At 45.8% G+C, this 26,476-nt stretch overlaps 1 protein-coding gene across 2 annotated transcripts in view; it reads right to left on the bottom strand.

The window, feature by feature from the left end:
* The window catches only part of LOC138982170 (U5 small nuclear ribonucleoprotein 200 kDa helicase-like), a 62,320-nt gene that overhangs the window by 5,390 nt on the left and 30,454 nt on the right, over positions 1-26,476 (bottom strand). For both annotated transcript variants that reach the window (XM_070355397.1, XM_070355398.1), the window contains exons 23-41: positions 26,179-26,331; positions 25,725-25,805; positions 24,010-24,200; positions 23,200-23,491; positions 22,720-22,790; positions 22,254-22,354; positions 14,637-14,810; positions 13,891-14,051; positions 12,768-12,866; positions 7,270-7,398; positions 6,958-7,149; positions 6,259-6,516; positions 5,443-5,645; positions 4,741-4,814; positions 4,043-4,119; positions 3,325-3,472; positions 2,730-2,806; positions 2,136-2,223; positions 308-429 (exon numbers count right to left, since the gene is read on the bottom strand). In XM_070355397.1, the coding sequence (XP_070211498.1) occupies positions 308-429; positions 2,136-2,223; positions 2,730-2,806; positions 3,325-3,472; positions 4,043-4,119; positions 4,741-4,814; positions 5,443-5,645; positions 6,259-6,516; positions 6,958-7,149; positions 7,270-7,398; positions 12,768-12,866; positions 13,891-14,051; positions 14,637-14,810; positions 22,254-22,354; positions 22,720-22,790; positions 23,200-23,491; positions 24,010-24,200; positions 25,725-25,805; positions 26,179-26,331 (2,691 nt within the window). The remainder of the gene's footprint in view (positions 1-307; positions 430-2,135; positions 2,224-2,729; positions 2,807-3,324; positions 3,473-4,042; positions 4,120-4,740; positions 4,815-5,442; positions 5,646-6,258; positions 6,517-6,957; positions 7,150-7,269; positions 7,399-12,767; positions 12,867-13,890; positions 14,052-14,636; positions 14,811-22,253; positions 22,355-22,719; positions 22,791-23,199; positions 23,492-24,009; positions 24,201-25,724; positions 25,806-26,178; positions 26,332-26,476) is intronic.

Genomic DNA, 26,476 nt, shown 5'->3' with positions numbered 1-26,476 from the left:
TTGATTTGTTTTTAAGCACACATACACATGCGTGACAGTTCAAACTAGCAAGTGAAGAGTACTGTTGTTTATTTATTTATTTCATAGTTTGCTACTCAAAGACCAAACCATTTAGCATACAAAGTGATTGTGTGATCTCCAATGTTTAATGTAATCACATGCACAATTTTATGTAGGCAGTGTCACGTTCAAAGACAATCAGAGAAAATAACTTGACTGCAGGGGAGAGTATACAGAAAAATATGTGGAGTGCTAAATGTTGACTAAACAATATTTGCCGGTTAAGGAACTGTGAGCACACACGAACCTGTCTGAGGATCTCCGTCTCCCCGTGCCTAATGGGAAGGTTCTCGTACTCGGCAGCGTTGGCAACGATCTCCATCAGTCCCTTGATCTTGGTCTTGTTGTTGAGAGACATGCTGAACAGCTCTGCACACATACACAAATACTACTGTACAGCTCTGCACACATACACAAATACTACTGAACAGCTCTGCACACATACACAAATACTACTGAACAGCTCTGCACACATACACAAATACTACTGTACAGCTCTGCACACATACACAAATACTACTGAACAGCTCTGCACACATACACAAATACTACTGAACAGCTCTGCACACATACACAAATACTACTGAACAGCTCTGCACACATACACAAATACTACTGAACAGCTCTGCACACATACACAAATACTACTGAACAGCTCTGCACACATACACAAATACTACTGAACAGCTCTGCACACATACACAAATACTACTGAACAGCTCTGCACACATACACAAATACTACTGTACAGCTCTGCACACATACACAAATACTACTGTACAGCTCTGCACACATACACAAATACTACTGAACAGCTCTGCACACATACACAAATACTACTGAACAGCTCTGCACACATACACAAATACTACTGTACAAACACATCTCTCGGCCATCATGTAACTACGTCAGCATGGCATTACTTCCGTCACTTGAGTGAGGCCCACTGTTGGAGCAAGATCAACAACAAACACTACGGCTGTCTTTGGTTGGCAGCACACACCAGAACAGCCACAAGGGAGAGCAGAGTAAGCCAGGAGAGATACCTATGGTTCTGTAGTTACAGCAGTAAGCGGCAAACTCACGCATGCATTATGCACAACAAAACAGGTGGAAACAAGAAGGGCAAAGCCCATACGACTCACATGCTTGACCTTTACATGACCTTGACCTTCAGCTAAACCTAGCAATGACATCATACACTAAGAACTGCTTTACACATTTTTCCTACCAAAATACATGTGACCTTGACCCAAGGTCAAGGTCATCCAAGGTCATGCAACACAAAGCTGTTAATTCAAGACATAGGAAGTACAATGGTGCTTGTTGGCTCTTTCTACCATGAGATATGGTCACTTTTAGTGGTTCACTACCTTATTTTGGTCACATTTCATAAGGGTCAAAGTGACCTTGACCTTGATCATGTGACCAAATGTGTCTCATGATGAAAGCATAACATGTGCCCCACATAATCTTTAAGTTTGAAACAGTTATCTTCCATAGTTCAGGGTCAAGGTCACTTCAAAATATGTATACAATCCAACTTTGAAGAGCTCCTGTGACCTTGAAGCAAGGTAAACCAAACTGGTATCAAAAGATGGGGCTTACTTTGCCCTATATATCATATATAGGTGAGGTATTAAATCTCAAAAACTTCAGAGAAAATGGGAAAAATGTGAAAAATAGCTGTTTTTTAGACAACATTTATGGCCCCTGCGACCTTGACCTTGAAGCAAGGTCAAGATGCTATGTATGTTTTTTGGGGCCTTGTCATCATACACCATCTTGCCAAATTTGGTACTGATAGACTGAATAGTGTCCAAGAAATATCCAACGTTAAAGTTTTCCGGACGGACGGACGGACGGACGGACGGACGCCAGGACGGACGGACGGACGGACGACTCGGGTGAGTACATAGACTCACTTTTGCTTCGCATGTGAGTCAAAAACCCAAGATACACTGTAATTATACCTGTGATCTTGTAGTTGATGTAGCAGTATGCAGCAAACACACAAACATGCTCACGCACGCATTATGCACAACAAAACAGGTTGAGAAACCAAGGAGACGTACCTATGGTTCTGTAGTTGATGTAGTAGTAAGCGGCGATCATTCCCAGGTTGAGTGGAGCCACATCCATGTCATCCTCCACACTGATACACTGCAAACACAACACTTCTTTCTGCAACTTGTTACAACTTTACTATACCACACTTACACTAAATTACACTTGTGCACAACTCTTTACTGTACAATGGTTTTAACCTTACTGTACCATTTACTGTAAAATGTAACCCCAGTCAAAAGACACACCACAAACTTGCATCTTCCTGATATAACTGATCACATCGTATTGTGTTATTTACGCTGTGAAATATACATCAAGTAAAAGACACATAACAAACATGTCATTTCTTCATGAAACAAAAGTAAGAGAAAACACAAACTGCAATGTCGTGACTTTCAACGGAACTTGCAATTGCAATTGCAGTTGCAATTAAACATACTTTTCTAGAACTCTGGCAACCACAAGAGTCAAAATCAAGTCTAGTGAGAATGTCACCCCAAAATGTACATTTCAGTTTCTCATATTCTCTCCAATTTGTCAATCGTCAGTTTAATCTAAAGCTGTATTGAGATGAATGTTTTTTCCCCAGATGTACTTACCTTGGACTGTTCCAGATCATTGATAGTACTCTCCACCAGCTCTGACAGGTGATCCGACAGGTGACGATGAGACACACCTGTACAAACACACACGCATCACTGATACAGGTAACTGTGCAAAGTATTATCAAGCATCAATAGTTTGAGACTTGTAAGTTGCGTGCATGCCTGTGTATGTGCAACCATACATGTAGGTGTGAAAATGTGTGAAAAAGGGAGAGATATGTTTGTGTGTGTGTGTTAGTGTGTGTGGGTAAGTGCGTTAGTGTGTGCGTGCATGTGTGTGTGCATGCATGTATACATGCGTGTGCATGGGTGCAACCTGGAAAATTCCAAAAACCGGCAAAAATTGGGGTCCAGCTTTTTTAGTATTTAAAATGCCAAAAAAACCCTCTCCTGGAACAAAAACATCGGCAGCCGATGAAACCAAAAACCGGCTGCCGGCAGAGTTGCACCCATGCGTGTGTGTGTGTGTGTGTGTGTGCGTGTCCTTAAACCGAGTTGTAGTATTTGGGGTTCTGCATCATGTGGCGGTAGAGTGAGAGTATCAGGGGTGTGTGAGAGACAGACAGAACGGCAAACACTTTGCTCTCACCTTGCAGGTTGTAGTAGTTGGGGTTTTGCGTCATGCGGCGATAGAGGAAAGTCCAGGTCAGGTAGTCCACCGCATCCTGTTTGTTCTCGATGGTCTTGGTGACGATCTCGGCGCTGAAGTGGTCGTGCAGACAGTGGTCCAAGTGACTCTGTCGTCATCATAAACACACCGTTACAGACTGGTCAACAACAGTTACGCAAAACCTACAGGACTCCATCCATACAGCTACATTTATATGTTCCACATTTTCAAACTGTTCACGTTGAAGTCCAAGCAATTACAAGTTAACTTGAAAGACCACCGAATAAGTTGCCCTGACTAGTACTTTAAAGCCATATCAATGTTTTCTGTTTTAACAATGCACACAATGATGTGACCCAAGCAGGTTGGTTTTTACTTCTCCATCTGTTTACCACCCCCGCCAAGCAAGTCACAAGTACGAATTCCGAAATAAACTCTGTCGGGTTTGTATGGGTTGTGAAAGAGTGAATGCCCCTGCTTTTTCTCTGACAAACATTGGAGGGGCCAATCACTAGCGAGGGGTGTGTCTGAAACACGTGGACAGGAGCATGCGTAAATTTATTTGTCAGAGAAAAAGCAAGGGTATTCACTCATTCACAACTCATACACACCCGACAGAGTAATTTTCGAAAATCGTTGATTATCATATTCTGTTGACCACCCCCACTAAGCAAGTTACAAATGATCATCAACTCACCTCCACGGGCAGGGGCTCAAAGAGGAACTTCTTGAAGAACTCTTTCTTGGAGCTCTGGCACAGGATGACAGCTTTGCCTGAAAACACACAAAATGTTGGCTTTCAAATCCTTTTTCATGTGTTGTGTCACAAGCTGCGATAGATATGTTAAATATTTATGTTGAAATTCACGATACAAATTTCTGTCAGCACCCTACTCCACTTGTTTGACATGCGTTGCGTGTTACTGTAGTTCATTGATTGTAGTGTCTCTGGAACTGAAAGCAAATCGCTTGGAATAGACACCCGTGTTTATCACATCCTTGTTTCCCTCTCCTCCTTCTCCTTTTGTTGTCACAGGTCAGTTTCCCTTTACAATAACTTTTTGTGTTCAGAGTTCCTTCCCCTTTTGGTTTTACCATGAACTGGAATGTGTGATGAACACCAATGTAGAACAACAACTGTATTGTTTTAGACAGCACATGATAAGGATAAGGATGATGATAAGATTATTGTCCTGTGAGATCACCCTCATAGAACTTCGGGTTGCTTTCTCTCTGGGGAAAGCAAGCTGCCATACCGTATGGTGCTACCCTTTTTTTTCTCTTCTTTTTCCAGCATGCGTGTATTCATGTTTCCATGCATTCATGATTGGAAATGCTTTCATTGATCAAATGTCAGCTTCCCCCCCTCTTGTTACCCCTCAAAGAGTTCCCTACCTTCCTGGTCCTGCATGGGTCTGTTGCCGCGACCGATCATCTGCAGCACGTCTGTCACTGGGTAGTCCTCGTACCTGTACAGTAACACGTGTCATCAACATCTCTGTCTTTCTTCTTCATCATCAAAAAACAAGAATTGTAGGTTATTGGAACATTTAACTATTGACAAAATAAAACGAAACATTTTGGAACGTTAGCAGTCATATCTGTTTTTAGATTTCTTCTTCATAGTCTCTGACAGGCTCTCTGTACTTGGCATATATACCAATCAAACATACTTCAGACATCATTGCTAAGTTGAATACAAGCTCAATGTTTCATATGATACTGATCAAACATACTTCAGACATCATTGCTAAGTTGAATACAAGCTCAATTTTTTACATAATACCCATTAACATAATTCAGACATCATTGCCAAGTTGAATACAAGCTTAATTTTTCACATAATAAAATTCAAACATACTTCAGACATCATTGCCAAGCTCAATTGCTATCAAAATGTAATAAAGCTGAGGCATTTCTCACCAAACAAATCCCATATCAAAGTTAATAACAGTATGATTATAACAACTCAAAATATGTACATGAGTATGAAAAGTAAGAAAGATGGTTTTCAAATAATTTGCCATAACATTGTGTCGTGTAAATGTTCAACGTTCTGGTACATTTTGGGAGACACCATAAAACAGTGTAACTTACGAGTGAGTGCGTCCATCATAGTACTGTGTATCCATGACAACCACAAGGTGGGCGGCAGCGGACATTCCCCAGGCCAGACCGCGGGTGGCAACAATAACTTGAACAGCCCCAGAGTTGAAGAGCTGTTCCACAATGCGCCGCTCTCCCTCCGACAGTCCCTCGTGCAGGTAGCCCACCCCACTGGCCAGTGTCTCTCGCAGAGTCTGCACACCATGTCAGGGGGCATTTTAGTAAGTTCCCTCTGCACCATGTTCACCAAGTACAGAGTCGATGCAAGATGCCAATGTTCACCTCACTAGGTACACTGTCTATTTTACAGGCCTGCACACTCTTTCTGTGTATTGCCTATTTCTTTTGACAGAAGGAAAGCAGAGAAACGTGCTTTCAATGCAATCTTTATCATAAAGTAGTTTTTTGGGGGGAATTCAGAACACGCACACATTTCAAATCAACACACACACACATCATTTCTCAATTCTGAACGATGACTGTTTTTTGTTATGGCATACCAAAAACACACACACACACACACACACACACACACACACACACACACACACACACACACACACACACACACACACACACACACACACACACACACACTCTCTCTCTTTCTTTCTTTCTCATAAACATGTAAACATGCCCACATACCACAGATCTATACTGTTCTATCTTATTCACACAAAACACCCCCACCATCAACATCACTTCTGTGACCAGACAAACAGACCAGAGAAAGGCAGACCGACTCCTGGACAGACAGACAGAGGGAAAGACAGAAGCACAGAAAGACAAGGGACAGCTCAAACTGACCATGTCAGAGATCTTCTCCAGGAAGGGCTCCAGGTCTTGCTCCGTGACGTGCAGGAATCGACTCTGCATTTTCTCGTCGCTGCTCGTCTGTAGCTCCGCAGCCGCGTACGTGAGAATGTCGATGGCGGTGATGCGTGTCTGCTTGCGAGACGGAACAAAGACGATGACGGGCTTGCGAGGGGAGTGGCGCACGGTGGCCTGGTACGATGGCTTGCCCATGGCGATGATACGAGACATGTTGTGCGAGATGTTCAAACCCTGGAAACATTACACTGTACGTTGAAAATCAGTCTATGACAGTCATTCTTTATTTGATGTTTAACGTCGTTTTCAACCGTTCAAGGTTAGTCTATGACAGTCAACTGCTATGTCAAGGTGGTAGGGGGTATGTGGGAGTAGGACCTGAGGCTGTTTGCAAGAGAATGTGGAGGACTAAATACTGGCTTGAATGTGGAACTGGGGCAACAGGTCTGACGTGGGGGTGTGTGAGTGTGAGTAACTAAGTGAGTGAGTGAGTGAGTGAGTGAGTGAGTGAGTGTGTGTGTTCATGTGTATGTGTGTGCATGTGTACTTGCATGCGTGTGTGTGCGTGAGTGCACGCATGCATATGTGTGCGTGCGTGTGTGCATACAAGAGTGTGAGTGTGCGTGCCTGTGTGTTAGACTGACGCTAAAACAGACATGAGGAATGGATACCAACCTGAATGTGGAGCTCGAGTGGCACGGGCCTGACGTTGGGATGAAAGTTGAAGAAGGCGGTGGCGCCACACCCTAACCATTGTGCCACGTCGCGGGCATTGGACAGGGAGGAAGACAACGCCACGATGCGGATGTTGCGCTCCAGTTGCGATGAGATGTAGCGCATGCGAGAACAGATCACCTCAAGGACAGGCTGTGCAACAAAGTCAAGCGAAAAGATTCATAAACACATAAACTGTGATAACACATGAATGTTTTTCGTAAATGATGATAGGCAAATTTTCTTCTGTGTCACAATAATGTCCAAACTCACCCCCACTTCTCCCCCAATGAGATGCAGCTCGTCGATGATGAACAGGCCGACATTCTGCACGTTCTTCCTCTGTTTCCATCGTCGTGACAACACGTCCCACTTCTCGGGCGTGCTCACCACAATGTTGCCCTGCAGCACACAATCATCAACAAATGTATACACAAAGCACACAGAAAAAACAAAAACAGAAAATAGATGTGCAATGTGAGTACACTAATGAAAACATAAGAGGATAACAAAAAATACTGTTGGAAAATAATTAATGAAAAGATTTGCATGCACTGACTGTCTAAAAAGGATGTGTACAATAAAAAAAAAAGTGCTAATGTTTCTATTCAGGAAATAATACTTTTTTATGTGGGGAAACTGTCTGTGCTGTAACAGAGCCACATTTCTCGAATGAGATGATAACATTCTTTCTATCTTATATAGTGGAAGTGGAACCCCCCTTTCAAAAAAACACCAATTTAAGACTTCCTCCCTTCTAAGACCTTGTCTTTTTCACATTTTTTGTTCGTAAGGCCTGTAAATTTACCCCCATTATAAGACTCGCTCCTTTTTAAGACCAGCTTCTATATATATATGGATCTGCTTCAAATTTGGTGGGCTTATTCACAGAGACCCCGGACACAACCTGATCGATGAGATATTTCAACACGTGCTCTCAGCGCGCAGCGCTGAACCGAATTTGGTTCCACCTCAGCTACCCGGGCCCCCATACCGACACACCAAAGCCGCTACACCACATCACAACGCCAAAGTTCTCGGTGGATCTTTTTCAAATTTGGACACCGTATTCAGCTACACCCCGGACACAATATCATCGATGAGATATTTCAACACGTGCTCTCAGCGCGCAGCGCTGAACCGATTTTGGTTTTTGTGTTCATTTCACCATTACAAGTAACTCTTCCTTATCTTCTCCAGTGTTTTCCGTTTATCTCCCTTCCTTCGTGTGGCTTCAATCCATATTCCCGTTTGTAAGTTACTATTTTTAGAATGTCACTGCGCTGTCCAGAACGCTTCCCTTGCACCCGTAAGTTCTTCTTACTGTCAAAGTGAAAAGGTCGAATCAATTTATAGCCACGCGAAAAATACACTCTCACCTATCTCTATATATTTATAGATATAGATATACATATATATATACGGCTTCTCTGTGTGTGTGTGTGTGTTTGTGTGTGTGTGTGGGCAAAAACCTGTGGAATGTAGAGTTCTGTTTGTGATGGGGTCTAGCGCTTTTTGTCTGTCTGTATGTTCTGTCATTTGAGAAGCCACAACAGATAATATAGGCAGACCTGTTTACCCCCATAAGTGTTTTGGAGTAATGCTCAGCCCCAAAAATAGTAATCCTGGCACAAAAATAGTAATCATCCAGCATTCGTCGCCAATTACAACGCACATGACAACTGTGTCTGCGAAACGCAATCATGCACATATATCCATCAAAACACATCAGTCAGTTTTTGTAGTCATCATAATTTCAAAGAAGATAACATCAAAAGCACATGCATCACTGTGCTTTTGATGTTATCTTCTTTGAAATTATGATGACAACAAAAAACACTCCGGGGTCAGGCTATCTCCAATTAGGTGGCGGGGCGACCATCCCCAACCCGGCGGGTCCCCAGGTGGCGGATAGGGGGTGTACCTTAGATATAAGGGATTGCAGCGATATAAGTCGGGCTTGCCCGGACGAATAAGCTGTCCTGGACCAACTGGCGGTGTTCCTATCAGAGCGGGGTGGTTAACAGGTGGCACTGTTGACTAGTAAATGCCCTATGTGCTCATACGGGTTCATCACGCGGGTAAGAGGCGCGTTAAAACCCCTGCTACCTGTGCTCCCAGGTAAGGTCCCTGACCAGGAGCTAAGGGTGGGGTAACCCCGACAGAAACCTCTAGTGCTGAAGTCGGCGGTACTGAGCGAGACAGCGCACTTTAATGGATCACAGTACCACGCACACCATCGCCATGAATACACATGCATAACTGATTCTTTTTCTTTTGCTCGTAGTAGGCCTTTTTCAGTGTGTCAAGCGCTTCTCTACTGTACTTGCGCTTGCCGAATGAGTGAGGGCGAGACTTCACCACCAGAATAAGGCTCTCCAGCGTCTCATCAGACAGACATGATCTCTGGTCAGTCCTGTGCTTTTTCACCCCATTTTGCCATTGAAAAAAACAATGCCAAACATGTGAATAGATAAAAAAAATTAAAAAAATTTTAAAAAAAATTAAAAAATTTTACATTTTTTTTATTTATGAAAATCGTAGTCTTGACACGGATAGCGGAATGGCGTATTTTTTCCAGAAAATCGTAATAAATTACGCCAAAATCGTAAGGGTAAACAGGTCTGTATAGGGCTTAGAAATAAGCTCTAACAATTCTCAATCCCGTTTGACAGGACTTCGCCTTCAAAGGTGATTGTGGTGAACCGCCACGTTGTCTGTCTCTGTCTCGCGATTCACCCCGGTATTCCTCTAGTTTCTCATATATTTGGTGGGGATGGGGAGGGGGGGGGGGGGGGGGGGGAGTGGAGTTTCCACTGTACCTAATGTGTGTCATGCACCTCAGCAGCTCTAGATAGGTAGGTATAGAGGTAAACACCTCTGATAAGCGTGTAATTACTGTTAACAAAAGACTAAAACAAGAAGTGAAGGGCTAAAGGCGGTCCTTCATTGAGCCCCAAGTCGACTTTGCAAAGACTTTGCCCAGTCTTTTGACCAAACTCAGTGCTAAAGCTTCGTGCGGCTTTGTAGTCGACTTTGCAAAGACTTTGCCCAGTCTTTTGACCAAACTCAGTGCTAAAGCTTCGTGCGGCTTTGTAGTCGACTTTGCAAAGACTTTGCCCAGTCTTTTGACCAAACTCAGTGCTAAAGCTTCGAGCGGGTTTGTAGTCGACTTTGCAAAGACTTTGCCCAGTCTTTTGACCAAACTCAGTGCTAAAGCTTCATGCGGCTTTGTAGCCGACTTTGCAAAGACTTTGCCCAGTCTTTTGACCAAACTCAGTGCTAAAGCTTCGTGCGGCTTTGTAGCCGACTTTGCAAAGACTTTGCCCAGTCTTTTGACCAAACTCAGTGCTAAAGCTTCGTGCGGCTTTGTAGCCGACTTTGCAAAGACTTTGCCCAGTCTTTTGACCAAACTCAGTGCGGCTTTGTAGCCGACTTTGCAAAGACTTTGCCCAGTCTTTTGACCAAACTCAGTGCTAAAGCTTCGTGCGGCTTTGTAGTCGACTTTGCAAAGACTTTGCCCAGTCTTTTGACCAAACTCAGTGCTAAAGCTTCGTGCGACTTTGTAGTCGACTTTGCAAAGACTTTGCCCAGTCTTTTGACCAAACTCAGTGCTAAAGCTTCGTGCGACTTTGTAGTCGACTTTGCCGAGTCTTTTGACCAAACTCAGTGCTAAAGCTTCGTGCGACTTTGTAGTCGACTTTGCCGAGTCTTTTGACCAAACTCAGTGCTAAAGCTCCGTGTGGCTTTCTAGTCGACTTTGCCGAGTCTTTTGACCAAACTCAGTGCTAAAGCTTCGTGCGGCTTTGTAGTCGACTTTGCTGAGTCTTTTGACCAAACTCAGTGCTAAAGCTTCGTGCGGCTTTGTAGTCGACTTTGCCGAGTCTTTTGACCAAACTCAGTGCTAAAGCTCCGTGCGGCTTCGTAGTCGACTTTGCCCAGTCTTTTGACCAAACTCAGTGCTAAAGCTCCGTGCGGCTTTGTAGTCGACTTTGCTGAGTCTTTTGACCAAACTCAGTGCTAAAGCTTCGTGCGGCTTTGTAGTCGACTTTGCAAAGACTTTGCCCAGTCTTTTGACCAAACTCAGTGCTAAAGCTTCGTGCGGCTTTGTAGCCGACTTTGCAAAGACTTTGCCCAGTCTTTTGACCAAACTCAGTGCTAAAGCTCCGTGCGGCTTTGTAGTCGACTTTGCAAAGACTTTGACCGGTCTTTTGACCAAACTCAGTGCTAAAGCTTCGTGCGGCTTTGTAGTCGACTTTGCAAAGACTTTGCTGAGTCTTTTGACCAAACTCAGTGCTAAAGCTTCGTGCGGCTTTGTAGTTGACTTTGCAAAGATTTTGCCCAGTCTTTTGACCAAACTCAGTGCTAAAGCTCCGTGCGGCTTCGTAGTCGACTTTGCCCAGTCTTTTGACCAAACTCAGTGCTAAAGCTTCGTGCGACTTTGTAGTCGACTTTGCCGAGTCTTTTGACCAAACTCAGTGCTAAAGCTTCGTGCGGCTTTGTAGTCGACTTTGCCGAGTCTTTTGACCAAACTCAGTGCTAAAGCTTCGTGCGGCTTTGTAGTCAACTTTGCCGAGTCTTTTGACCAAACTCAGTGCTAAAGCTTCGTGCGGCTTTGTAGTCGACTTTGCCGAGTCTTTTGACCAAACTCAGTGCTAAAGCTCCGTGTGGCTTTCTAGTCGACTTTGCCCAGTCTTTTGACCAAACTCAGTGCTAAAGCTCCGTGTGGCTTTCTAGTCGACTTTGCCCAGTCTTTTGACCAAACTCAGTGCTAAAGCTCCGTGCGGCCCTTGTAGTCGACTTTGCCCAGTCTTTTGACCAAACTCAGTGCTAAAGCTTCGTGCAGTTTTGTAGTCGACTTTGCCGAGTCTTTTGACCAAACTCAGTGCTAAAGCTTCGTGCGGCTTTGTAGTCGACTTTGCAAAGACTTTGCTGAGTCTTTTGACCAAACTCAGTGCTAAAGCTTCTACGGCTTTGTAGTCGACTTTGCCGAGTCTTTTGACCAAACTCAGTGCTAAAGCTCCGTGCGGCTTTGTAGTCGACTTTGCAAAGACTTTGCCCAGTCTTTTGACCAAACTCAGTTCTAAAGCTGCGTGCGGCTTTGTAGTCGACTTTGCAAAGACTTTGCCCAGTATTTTGACCAAACTCAGTGCTAAAGCTTCATGCGGCTTTGTAGTCGACTTTGCCCGGTCTTTTGACCAAACTCAGTGCTAAAGCTTCGTGCGGCTTTGTAGTCGAATTTGCAAAGACTTTGCCCAGTCTTTTGACCAAACTCAGTGCTAAAGCTCCGTGCGGCTTCGTAGTCGACTTTGCCCAGTCTTTTGACCAAACTCAGTGCTAAAGCTTCGTGCGGCTTTGTAGTCGACTTTGCAAAGACTTTGCTGAGTCTTTTGACCAAACTCAGTGCTAAAGCTTCTACGGCTTTGTAGTCGACTTTGCAAAGACTTTGCCCAGTCTTTTGACCAAACTCAGTGCTAAAGCTCCGTGCGGCCCTTGTAGTCGACTTTGCCCAGTCTTTTGACCAAACTCAGTGCTAAAGCTTCGTGCAGTTTTGTAGTCGACTTTGCCGAGTCTTTTGACCAAACTCAGTGCTAAAGCTTCGCGCGGCTTTGTAGTCGACTTTGCCGAGTCTTTTGACCAAACTCAGAGCTAAAGCTTCGTGCGGCTTTGTAGTCAACTTTGCCGAGTCTTTTGACCAAACTCAGTGCTAAAGCTTCATGCGGCTTTGTAGTCGACTTGGCCCAGTTAAGGACAGGCTTAAGAGTACGTACCTTGGCCAGCAGCTTGAGGTCAGTGCCGGTCTCCCCGGTCAGCAGAACCACCTTCTTCCCCAGGTGTGTGCTGAACTTGGTGTACATCTCCGTGTACATCTGGTCGACACAAGGACAATGACGTTTAGTCTCAGCTGTATATACAACACGTTGCATGTCTGAAGACACTTCACACATGCACACATGCACCCATGCACAAAGCACGCCACACACAAGCATACACACACACTCGTACACAAACACTAACACACCCCCCACACACACACTAAGACATGCATGGTGAAGTGTATGACCAGTTACAAAAAGAATCTTGAACACAAACAAAAAATCTAACTGAAAGCTGGTCAGTGTTGATGTATCTCTTGGTATTATCCCAGCACAACACACACATCGTCAGAGCCAGGGGTAAGCAGAGAGACAGCCATCTGGCGTCTAAATATCGCATGTCAGACTCACTGAACATACACACGCACAAGCACAAGCACACTCACACAGACATACACTCACACGTGCACACACACACTATACATACACACTCAAACACACACAGACATACACATTGAAGTGTATGACCAGTTACAAAAGGAATCTTGAACACAGACAAGAAAGCTTTGCGTGAACTGGTCAGTGTTGATGTATCTCTCGGTATTATCCCAGCACAACACACACATCATCAGAGCCAGGGGTAAGCAGAGAGACAACCATCTGGTTTCTAAATATCGCAAGTAAGATTCACTGAACACGTACGCACACACACACAAATCACATCACATAACATCTTGTTATTTCCGTTCCATTTCTGCCTACACACACATTACAACAATAACAGTGAAATCCGTTACATTTATCTCTATAGTCTGCAGTGATAAACACTTGGGTCTGCCTAAGACTGTAACCACCCCCAATACCACACACTTGAGCTCCCATATGCAGATCCCTGAAACACCCACAGTACACATTGCTGCCTATGACACTTATAGGTTTCCATTTCTGTTGGCTTCCTTCCATGTTTGAGCATTGATCATTTTGGAAAACTCACAGTAGTTACTTTGCATCTATTTTTTTTAAGTCTGAAATTGACGGAGATAATTTCCATGCAGTGGGGGTAAATGGGTTAACCAACCTGCTGAGCCAGGGCGTCCAGTGGAGCGATGTAGACGCAGCGACCCTCAGGGTTCTGGGTGAACATACGCAGGACGGCGAACTCTGCGCAGATTGTCTTTCCGCTTCCTGTCGGCGCCCCGAGGAACACGTTGTCGTCGCTGTTGTACACCGAGTTGAAGACTGAAACACACCACCACACATTGACAGTTAATTCTATTCTTCATACAAATTAATGCTGCAATGTCAGAATATGACTGTGGTGTTATCATCAACCCCATGCAACACCTCCATTAAAAAAAAACACCAGAAGAGTAACAAAAACAAAAACTCCCTGCTCCTAATCAACTCAGGAGAACTCCAAAATCTGCACCGGTAGAATAATACAGAATGTCATTTACGCTTGTGTGTCCAGACACACACAGCAGCCAGCAAGAACAGAAACTCACTGGCCAAGTGATGCAGTATCTGGTTTTTTTTGTCTCTCTCTTTATTGTCCTGACACAGCACAGTGCTGAGGCAGGGGTAAGCAGAGAGAACTTTGCCACACTACCAAATCACATCCTCTGCGTCCTTGATGGAACATGAAATTTACCACAACACGGGTCACACATCCTGTTTCATACATATCTGTATCATCTGAACACACCACAAAAAAGTCCATGTTGGAGGTGTTAAATCTTTCTTGCTGATTTCAACAGGGTTTAAGAAAGAGAAACGACTTCTAAACTGCAATGGACAGACAGGGTTCTGTAAGACAGTACGTACCTTGTGTCTGGATGGGGTTGAAGAAGGGGAACTGGTCGCTGTAGAGCGCTTCATAGGCGGGGTTCCGGAGGGCGGACACAGGGAGGGGCTGCAGGTCCAGCAGCTCTGTGGGGGGCGGGTAGCGCTCAGGTAGGATCAGGTGACGGAACGACACAGGTAGCTGCGTCTCTGAACCTGGAATCATAATGAGGCTGATCAATTCCTTGAACAAAATTTGATTCAAGCATTAATCAAAAATTTTAGTAATACATTTTCATTTGATTAATATACTTGTCCAACTCACATATAGCAATTAACCCTAGTTCAGTGCTGGTTACGCTGTACGCGTCCCCTTGGTAACAAGGGAGACAACTCTAAAAAAGAGTGACCAATACCCATACTGGTATCAAGGCCAGACCAATACTGAGTCTGTCTTCCGTATGCGTGCGCATACGCCACCATTTGTAGTCATTCTAACCGAAGCCCAACTCACTTCTTTTTTAGAAATATATACCCCCAAAAGCGGGGAGGCGGGAGGAAAAAACGATGTGAGTTGGGTAAGTATATTAATCAAATGAAAATTTATTACTAAAATTTTTGATTAAATTACATATCTTACCCAACTCACATGTAGCAGATTGCTACTATAGGTGGAGGGCACTCACCATATCAAGAATGAAGGACCTGTCCTGCCGCTACCAAAGCTGGCAACGCAGAACTGCCATCCTGTCGAGTTCCAGCAACATCTCTCAGATAGAAGTTGATGAACACATCTTCAGAGCGCCAGTAAGCCGACTCAAGGACCTCTGAGAGGCGCCCAGAACGGAGAACCGCTAACGACGAGGCCCAGGCTCTCGTCTCATGGGCTCTGGCCGCAGTAAGAGGCAAGACTGCCCGATTATCGCCTGACTGGCCTTGCCACCAGATGTAGGCCTGCCTAATCGTTGTGGAAACCCACTTGGCCAAAGTGACTCTCGAAATGTCCTTCCCCCGAACCGTGTTGAGGGAGATAAAAAGCAGTTTCTGAGTTTCAGAGCGAATAGGCAAAGTCCGAGACAGGTAGCTGCTGAGAGCTCTAACAGGGCAGTTATATACATCAGGGTCTCCAGGAGCAAGAACATTGCTCAAGGGGGGAATGCGAATAAGAGGGGATGTTTGACCAGGCTTCTGGTTCTTAGCAAGAAAGTCAGGTCTAAATTTAAGAGAAATAAAGCCATCCTTTTCTAATGAAATATCCCTCAAAAGTCCCGATAACGCATGAACTTCGATACCCCGCCTAGAGGTAGCAAGTAAAACCAGCAAAAAGAGCAGGCTCAAACTCATCAGAAGCAAGAAACCGCAAAACCAAAAACAGGTCCCAAGCAGGGAGCTGTGCCTTGGAACAAGCTGTGTCAAGAGAAGCGCCCTTGATGACACTAGCAATAACCCCACTCAGGTTAATCTTGTGACCTAACTGCTTAAGAGTAGAAGAGATCGAAGATCTCCTAACTCGCAGAGAAGAGGGAGAACCTCCTTGATCTGCTAGCCAGGACAAGTGGTTGGCCACCTGCATAGACCTAGGAGAGAGAGGATCAACGCCGTTTTCCAAACAACATTTCGACCAAGCCGCCCAGTGTGAAGAATACACTGAGTTGGTTGAATCCCTGTGAGCATGCTGCACCAAATTCAGAGTTGAAGCTGAGGCCCCTGCACGGAGCAGAGAGACTCTGACAGAATCCACCCATGAAGCTGTAGCGCTTGTGGATTTTCGTGCAGTATGCCTGACCGAGGCTGTAACAGATCGCCCTTTCTTACGCCAAGTGGAATTGGAGGACGAACTGCAAGACAGAGTAGATCGGGATACCAGTGCTGGCTGGGCCAAAGAGGAGCAACCAGAACCAGTGCTGGCCTCTCTATGTCTGCCTTTCTCACAACTCTGCCCAGAAGGCGAAAGGGAGGAAAGGCATAGGCCACCAGACTTGACCAATCCATCTCGAGTGCGTTTACGCCCCATGCTTGAGGGTCCGGGAACGGTGACACAAAGAGAGGTAGTCTGGTGGAAAACCTTGTCGCGAACAAGTCGATGAACGGCTTGTTCACCTGAGCCCAGAGACGATGTGGAGCCTAGTGGGACAGTGTCCACTCTGAATGTAGGACTTTGTCCCCCCTGCTCAAGGCATCTGCCAAAACATTGAGACTGCCCTTCAGATATGTTGCTGACAGAAGGATGTGATGAGTGTTGCACCATATCAGTTTGCGACAAGCGCTGTCTGACAGACTCTGAGACTGAGTCCCACCCTGGCAGTTTATGTAGGCCGCTAGTCATGTTGTCTGTATGTAACCTGACATGGCTGTCTGTCAGAAGAGGCAGAAACGCCTGAAGACCAAGAGCAACAGCCTCTAACTCCAGTGCATTTATGTACCAAGAGACCTGATTGGCGTCCCAAACACCTGACGCCGTCTGCTCTGCCAGATGTGCTCCCCAACCTGTCCGGGAGGCGTCCGTGAACAGATCGTTCTCCGGGGAAGGGGGAGCAATGGGAACTCCCTGCGAAACCCAGGGAAGGAGCCACACACACGTGGTATGGCCGAACCAACTCCCCAACTCGACCTGGACATTCCAGTCTTGAGTCGCTTGGTTCCATTCTGCTTGCAGAGCTGCCTGAAACGACCTTTTGTGAACTCTGCCAAGAGGAACCAGCGGAGCCATAGATTCCATCTGACCCAGCAGCGAGGACAACTCCCGAGCCGTGGATAGATTCTTTCCGTAAAGAGAGCGAATCAAAGCCTGCAACTTGTGCAATTCAAGGTGTTGAACTCCATCCCCAGATAAGTAAAATGTTGGGACGGTTCCAACTCTGACTTCAGCAGATTCACTGTGAAGCCGAGTTGCCATGCCTGACTGAGAACCCTCTGTGTGTGCGTTCTGCAAAGGTCCTGGTCCTGATGTAAAATCAGCCAGTCGTCCAGATATGCCCTCAAACGCACACCCTCCTGTCTCACTATGGCACAGAGCTGACGAATGACCATGGTGAATATCCAAGGGGAGAGAGAGAGACCGAAAGGAAGAGCTCGGAACTGGAAAATTTTCTCTCCCCAGCGGAAGCGCAGCCATTTCCTGTCCGCCGAGTGCATGAGAACATGGAAATAGGCGTCCGTCAAGTCGACAGAAGTGGCCCAGTCTCCTGGCCGGAGAGCCTCTCTCACAGAGGCAGGAGTCTCCATTGTGAATTTCACAACTCGAAGATATCTGTTCAGAGTTGACAGATCGAGAACCGGTCTCCATTCCCCTGAAGCTTTGGGGACAACAAAAAGTCTGCCATAGAACCCCAGAGACCCCTGATCGTGAATCTCCTCGATCGCTTCTTTCAAAAGGAGGGAAGTCACCTCTCCCTGCACCGCTGACTTGGCCTCCGGATCTCTTGGGAACTTGAAAGGCGGAGGTATCCTGGTCAGAGGAGCCTTTCCCTCTGCCCAGAGAAAACGGAATCCCGAACGCACTATCCCTAAGATCCACTCGCTGGCCACCATGTGTGACCAGGAAGCAAGAGCCCTGGAGGGGCCCGCCCGCCACCACGAAGGTGGGGGCTACAGGGATCAGCGGTTCGGGAAGGCATCATTGGGGGTTGGGCTTATGCCCCGACCCCCTAGAACCACCAAAAGAAGAGCCCCTCTTCTGATAAGGAGCACCTCGAGAAGAAGTGCTCTGGTTCTGTGCCTTACCCCCACCAGAGGAAGAAGGCTGTGCCTTACCCCCACCAGAGGAAGAAGGCTGTGCCTTGTTCTGAACCTGAGGCTTGCTCTGCGCTTTCTGGAAACCCTGATGCACAATACGAGCAATGGCTAAATCTCTTGCATCTTGAGTCTTTTTGCAGAGCATCGAGAGATGTACGACCCAAGAGAGAGCCCTCCGTGAAAGGTGAGACCTTCAGATTATCAATCGTGCCTTTGTCTCTGATCCTAGACCCAGCTAGAAAAGCTGATCTACGAGAATGTACTGCGTGAGTATACAGTCTGGCCGAAGGATTCATCTGTTCCTGCGAAACCCTGGCTAAAGTAGCCAAAAGGGTAGTCACATCCTCCGAGGAGGCATCAAATCGAAATTCAAATGGATCAAGCGAAGTTGCAATCGACCTTGACAATGATCTCTGGAGAGACTCTGACACGAAAGCCAACTCCAACAGAGACCTTCCAGTTTCCTCCAATGCCAAAAGGGAGGCTTCAGTATAGGGGACAGGCCTGTCCCTACTATACCCATCCTCCCTCAGAGTGGCTAGTTCCGGTGTAACCGGAAGAGCTGACTGAGGTAGAGCAAACGCCTCAATCAGATTGATAGGCTGAGTACCCAATTTGAAATTCCGAAAGCCAGCCGAACAAGAAGGAGCTTTCTTTCTTTATTTGGTGTTTAACGTCGTTTTCAACCGTTCAAGGTAAGAAGGAGCTTGTTGATCAGCTTGAGCAAGCCAAAGCTTAGCCGACTCAGGTGCCTCACTGTGTTGTGACAACAAAGGCACAGTAGAGCTCTGAGTACTCGACCGAGGGCGAAATTTCATCAGCACTTTCGACATCTCGAAGGCCACAGACGGTGATTCCCGAAACCGGAAAGGACATTTAGCCTCCTTGGAACCCCGGAAATCACTGAGAGCAGAAGGTGGTGGAACAAACTGAGCCTTAGACTCAACCACCCCTTCCTCAAAATACTTGAAAGCCGTTTCAGCTGCCAACGTAACAGCGTTTGACAGCTTCTGCGGCAACCTGAATTCAGTGCATTCCCCCATAGCGGAAGCACCATCATCAGTACACCCTTCATGCACATCCTTGCAATCCGGAAGCTGACCCCCACATTGACTACCATAGTTCAATGGGGAGTCAGCTTTACTGCCCTCTTCCTGCCCCCAGGGCGGAAGCGGAAGCTGCACACCCTGGCCCAAATCTTCTGATAAGGCGGGGTGCACCAAGACTTCCGTTCACTTCTCAGGGTCCTTACCCTGAGCGGAATTGGCCAGCCCAGAGATCAGAACTTTTGCCCCGACGGAGTACGAGGGGGGTTACTTTCTCCTGAGAATGCACTACGCTTTGGAAGTGACGGTCATCAGCATCCTGTGAAGCATGAACATCCACGTGCGTGACCGTGGCGGAAGGGGAAGGGCGAACCTTGGCCAGAGAAGCGACATCCGTCACCCCGGAAGGAAGAGCCCGAAGCTCCGCTCTCGTGGAAGAAATCTTTGCAGCCAAAGATGTAACCTGCGAACTGAGCAAAAGAAGCAAAGCAGCTACGTCCGCAGAAGCCAAACCAGAACCCACAGAAGAGGAAGTCCCTTTAACAGACTTATCTTCATGAACGACCTTGTCCGAGGACCTAACAGGCAAAATGGAGGTAGCCGGTAAATCAACCAAGACATCAATACATTTCTTGGAGGTCAGTTCTAAAACAGAAACAACAGCCTGGCCGGTTTGTTTAGATTTCATAGGCGTTTTCCTAGACGGAGAGGCCTCAGCAGCCACCTGTTTGGGAGTATGCCTCTTCCTGGCACTATCAGACCTGGGAACCCCTGTTTTGCACTTTGAGTATTCTCAAACAAACTTGGTGTATTTTCAAAAAAATGAGCGTACTCCACACAGCGTTTGCACATCCATGATTAAAACATGCCTCATGCGCGTCCGTCACACCGTTAATTAAGTTTACCTATACATTTAAAACAAATGCTTTTTTCAATTTTTTCTGACAAAAACTGTACCGTATTTGACGGACTACAAGCCGCGACATTAAAAAAAAAATCGCATTGCGGCTTATAAAAAGATGCGGCTAAAACGTTACCAAGTCGCCACGGATTTTCATTTCGCTCGATTAGCGATTACCGGTACTTTATTAGCTCTCTACTCAAGACTCGGCGCTTTTCTCTTTCATTCGCGAATCTTCGTTTGTCAACAAGTCGTCGTGACAAGCGTACAGAGAAACACCGGATGTATCAGGATCTCGCGCGCGCGAGATTTCGTTTTTTTGTGTCTCGCGATAGTTGGAGGAGCGAGAGCCGCCATGTTATGTTTTCGTCTGCTCGAAATGTGCGCAACAGTCGTAAATCATCCCAAAAAAGCTTATTCCGGGCGGGACTACATGTGTGTGTGTTGGTTAGAAATTGTGTGTGTGTGTGTGTGTGTGTGTGTGTGATATTTTTCTTCAAACTTTTTCACTTTTCTTCTTTGTTTCACTTGTTTTTTCTCAGAGCCGATTTCGCCAAATACCGGCCGTACTTTCGTTTGCCTGGTTGTTTTGATTGATTGACACGATCCGATTATATTTTTTTTGACAGCGGCTAATATTGTGACGTAATCATGTGCCAAAATACTGGATCAGCTTCAGGGTGGGCTTGTGAAGAAAACGGTAGTCTAGGAATTTTTCTCGTCGTATTTTTTTCCCACTGAGCGTACTGAGCGTATTCTTGACAATCATGCGTACAAAATACGGCGAAATCGTATGGGTTCCCAGGTCTGCACTATCAGCCATGACAAAAAGACTCAAGAAAAAATTTGCAGAAAAATTTTACAAGTCCAAATTGTGGCCAAAATGTCGCCAAAATCATGAAAAAACAAGGAAAGATCTCACCCCAACATTGTAGCGAAGTCAAAACGAAGAGTAGAAAACGAAGAGGAATGTAACAATGATCGGATGACTCAGCTTTGGCGCCAAGCGCTACTAGCGACATCTGGTAAGGGCGGTCACTCTGGGGTATAACTCTAGTTTCACTTTCGTTTTCCTTTCGGTAGTTAGGGGGTTATATGCAAAATAACATTGTGTTGGTAAGTATAAATAAATAAGAAAATTATTATAAATTTTCATGGACTCAGTGACAACGGCTGTAAAACAGCCAGAGCGTACAAAATAGCGACCAACTTGACTGAGCGCTGAGGTAGGAATGACTACAAATGGTGGCGTATGCGCACGCATACGGAAGAAAGACTCAGTATTGGTCTGGCCTTGATACCAGTATGGGTATTGGTCACTTTTAGAGTTGTCTCCCTTGTTACCAAGGGGACGCATACAGCGTTACCAGCACTGAACTAGGGTTAATTGCTATATGTGAGTTGGGTAAGATATGTAATTTAATGAGAAAGTTGTCAGCGTAATGATAATAGCGACTGCACCTGTATCAACACAAAAACACAACAAGCTACTTAACAATAATGATATTATTATTTCATTTTTTAGTTCTTCATGTATCAAGATACTGCTAGCAATTTTCACAGAAAAATGATTGATAAACTGTAGAACCCCCTTTTAAGACTCCCCTAATTTAAATCGTCCTCCTTTTTAAGACCTAGATTATTCAGATTTACTGTTCATAGCCTCTGTAAATTTACATCCATTACTTTCTTGTTCATGTTCCAGAAACACACAGCAGCCAGTGTGTACATTCACCTCACTGGCCGAGTCAAGCAGTGTCTGGGGTTTCTGTCTCTCTCTTTATTGTCCCAACACAGCATAGTGCTGAGGCAGGGGTAAGCAGAGAGAATTCAGTATCATTACTAAGACAGTACATACCTTGTACTCCTTTCTTTTTAAGACCTTATTTTCTCAGATTTTTCAATTCTTAAAAGGGAGTTTTAACTGTATCAGAGAGTTTATAAATAAGCAAGAAAAGACAGACATAAGTTGCTCACCGATCCAGGTGTCCGAGACGACCCTGATGAAGTACTGAGGGGGCAGCGGCTCAAACACTGGCACGAAGAACTTCACTGTGTGCTCGTCCTGCGCAAATTTGCTGCAACACCAAGTCATTCATCGTTAACAACCAGTCATAACGCATAAACATGCAAAGTGCACGAACACAGACACACATGCAGACAAACATGCGTAAATACGCACGCATGCACACACACACACTCATGCAAAAACACACACACACACACACATACAGTCAGTTTGTGAAGTGTATGACCAGTTACAAAAGGAATCTTGAAGACAGACAAGATAGCTAACTGCAAGCTAGCCAGTGTTGATGTATCTCTCGGTATTGTCCCAGCACAACACACATCGTCAGAGCCAGGGGTAAGCAAAGAGACAGTGGTGAATAGGCAAGACAAAAAGACAGAGACGCTGACCACAAAGTGTGTGAGAGCGACGTACCTTTTGAGCAGGAAGTACTCGTGATGCAGGATGACCTCACTGTCCACATCCTCCACAAGGATCCAGAACGCCTGTCAACATAATACACATAGTTAACAGGCAAAGCTTCACTACAGGATCAACATCGTCAATCAACTTTTGTGCAACACAATAACACCAATAGACTAACTGGAGAAGAAAACATTGACTGTACGGACTAGGCAGATACTAGACTTGTCAAAAACGCCCTCAAGGTTTCAATATGAAAACATGCGTTATGCTTGTGGTGTACACAAAATGTTGGGAGGGAAAAAGGGGGTATGAGAGAAATGATTCTGCAAAAATCCAGTCATGTACAATTTTGGAGCTTAAATCTGTCAAAATCATACTGTACAAAGTCAGAGGTGTCCTTCACAGCAAACATCCGACAAGAAAAGTCAGGCTTTATCAAATAGAAAGCAAACACAACCACAGAAGCTGTTCCAGGAGATTTGTACAGACCTCAGAGTTGCCGTGGATCTTCTCCTCCCACTGGAAGTCGGGCGTGATGGTCAGCTCGACCTTGAGCGTGGAGCGCGTGATGGGTTGCACGTGCACGGACAGCTCCAGCTTGGGGAACTGGTGCACGTACTTGTGGATGGTCTTGCCCATCTTGGGCATGCGGATCAGCTCCCCGATCTCATTGTGGTTTAGGTCGTACAGCCGCTCGAAGGGGAAGTTCTTCTTCTCGATCTTGCGCACTACCTCTTCCGGGATGCGCCGGAACTGTCTGAGAGGTGACATGGACTGCCACCTGGTGGTGTCAAGAGACAGGGTGACCAGATCAGCAAAAAGATGACACATTTCATTGTCATGTTGAATTTATGATGTATGTTCATCTTCTAAATAAACTGCATAACATGCATGCGGATCCCTCTTCCCTGGGACCATTACCACAACAAGGGCAACAGCGAATTTAACCTGACAAGACAATCTGCTCACACAACCTTCTGTCCCAAGTGAGTCTCAAAAACCAGTCTGTACATTGCTGACAGCAGCTATAAATTAGATGAACACTGTATGAACTATAAAGCCGCCAAAAGATTCATTTTAGCTCTCTCTCTCTCTCTCTCTCTCTCTCTCAGAAAAGGCCTAGCCTTAAATCTTTATCCTTGTTAAATAAAGTTCAGTTCAGTTCAGTTCTCTCTCTCTCTCTCCCCCTCGCTCTCTCTCCTGTTCTGTTTTTATTTTTGTTTTTGTTCTCTCTCTTTCTCTGTGCAGAAACAGAAAAAAAGGGAGGCTATAGCTTTTAACTAGCATGCTGGCCCTTACATTCGCTTGTTGACCATCTTGCAGAGGGCGAGGGCCTTGTCGGTCAGCTGGGCCCAGCCCCGGTACAGCACGATCTCATACAGCGCTCGCACCAGGCGGCCCGCAGACTGCGTGATGAACACCATATCCACCATCAGAGCAAAGCCCTCCAGCTTCAGCTGGGAGATGTAGGCCTGTAGCAACACATTCACCTGCACAACACACACATTATGCATTATCACACACACAATGCTCATCTCTACATCACAGATATCATGTCCACCATCAGAGCGAAGCCCTCCAGCTTCAGCTGGGAGATGTAGGCCTGGAGCAACACATTCACCTGCACAACTCACATATTATGCTCATCTCTACATCACACAGATATCATGACCACTTACAGGCACAACAGAAACGGCAAGGTCACCTGCACAGCACAAACTTTTAGAATGTGTCAAAAGACAAATTACCTGTACTCTCGGAAAAGAAGCTGATTTTGTGAGTTTGTTTGTTCGTTCATGGGCTGAAACTCCCACGGCTTTTACCTGTATGACCGTTTTTACCCCGCCATTTAGGCAGCCATACGCCGCTTTCGGAGGAAGCATGCTGGGTATTTTCGTGTTTCTATAACCCACCGAACTCTGACATGGATTACAGGATCTTTTTCGTGCGCACTTGGTCTTGTGCTTGCGTGGTTCGGACACCGAGGAGAGTCTGCACACAAAGTTGACTCTGAGAAATAAATCTCTCGCCGAACGTGGGGATGAACTCATGCTGACAGCGGCAAACTGGATACAAATCCAGCGCGCTACCGACTGAGCTACATCCCCGCCCGATTTTGTGAGTGTGAGTACGTGCGAACATGTGTGTGTGCGAACATGTGTGTGTGTGTGTGGTGTGTGTGTGTGTGTGTGTGTGTGTGTGTGTGTGTGTGTAATGGGGCCGTCACATGCGCGATTCAATCGTGCGATTTACCCTGTCACACGGGCGACTGAGTCGTGGAAAATAGCTACGACAAGTCTGCGACTCAGTCTCATGCGATTCCCTCGTAGCTTTGAGCTTTAGAACTTGTTCTATTCCTGCGACCCAGTCGTCAGTCAATCGCAGGGGCAGAGCCAATCATAACGCGTCGTTGCGGCCTTCACGTAAAAAATGGCGGACAGTGGCGGACAGCGTCTCTTCGTCGTTTCAAAACTTATTGGAAGAACAGATATAAAGGAGACGTTTTTGGCATGTACAGCGGTCGGGAAACATTAATTGCAACTGTCTGGGAACTTTATTTCTCCCAAAGGCGTAATGCTGAAAGGTATTTTTCAGAAAGGTAGAGCGATGTTCGAACATTATCGTCTGCTCTCGCAAAGCGCGTTTGCCATGTTCACTGTGACACGACACTTCCGCACCGCTCGCAAGGAGTTATCGTTCGTCAATCGTTAGTCTATCGTTCATCGTGTGACAGGTCAATGGCCTACGATGTGATGTGCGATCGGCTCAAGATTGAATCGCGCGATTGAATCTCAACGATTGAATCGTGTATGTGACTGAAGCTTAAGTGTGTGTGTGTAAGTGTGTGTGTGTGTGCAGGCATATATATATCTATATATATATATAAGTGTTTATGTGTTTACCTGCTGACAGCCTACTCAAGTCTTCTACTGCATGGCTAGTGACTGTTATTGCACAGGAATACCTTAAAATCTTTGCTGTATTTGTACTACCAGCAAGGTGTGTGCACTGACCTTCGCACTGGGCTCCTCAATGCTCTCTTTGATGGGGATGGGCACTCGCTCCAGCAGCTTCATCAGTTCCAGCTTCTCTTCCTGTCATACAACATATAAAGTTGATCATCACACATCATCACATCTTACACCTCTCACAAAACCTCTGCCAGACACACCACCGAACCTAAACATACAGTATGAGATGTTTCGTGGCTTTTTGCCAGACAAGCTTTTTTGCTGGTCTGAGGGAGAGCTTATCGTCTTCTTTTTCATCTTGATCAAATGAGGCTGCAAAGCCTAGGTTGATAAAGATGTAACAGAAGGTGTGGGTTCGACCCCAACATTCGGGCGAGGAATTTATTTTCCAGAGTCAACTTCGAGCAGACTCTCCTCGGTGCCCAAACACAAATCCTGAAAATGCAGGCACTAGAACCTGAACCAAGTCCAACAGAATGCGTGGCCAGCCACTGACCTCTCTGACGGAGATGTACTTGAACTCTGAGGACAGGGAGAAGACGCGGAAGAGCTCGATCTCACTGAGCGTGGGCTTAAGCAGCTGGTTGTAGGTGGCCATGGACTCGGAGGTGCAGTAGTAGTGGCTGGCGATGCGGCCCAGCTCTGTCACCTGCACACACACACACACATTTCTTTGTCAATGGCTACATTTCTCCTCCACCTTCACTATCAACTTACAGTGACCCCCCCCCCCCCCCCCCCCTTTTAGGCCCCCTAGATTTAAGACTCCCTCCCTTTTTGTCAGATTTTCTGTT

This window comes from Littorina saxatilis, linkage group LG12, assembly GCF_037325665.1.
Source record: "Littorina saxatilis isolate snail1 linkage group LG12, US_GU_Lsax_2.0, whole genome shotgun sequence".
NCBI classification, from domain to species: domain Eukaryota; kingdom Metazoa; phylum Mollusca; class Gastropoda; order Littorinimorpha; family Littorinidae; genus Littorina; species Littorina saxatilis.
Note: the sequence above shows the minus strand (reverse complement) of the source record. Positions and strands in the feature narration are given on the sequence as shown.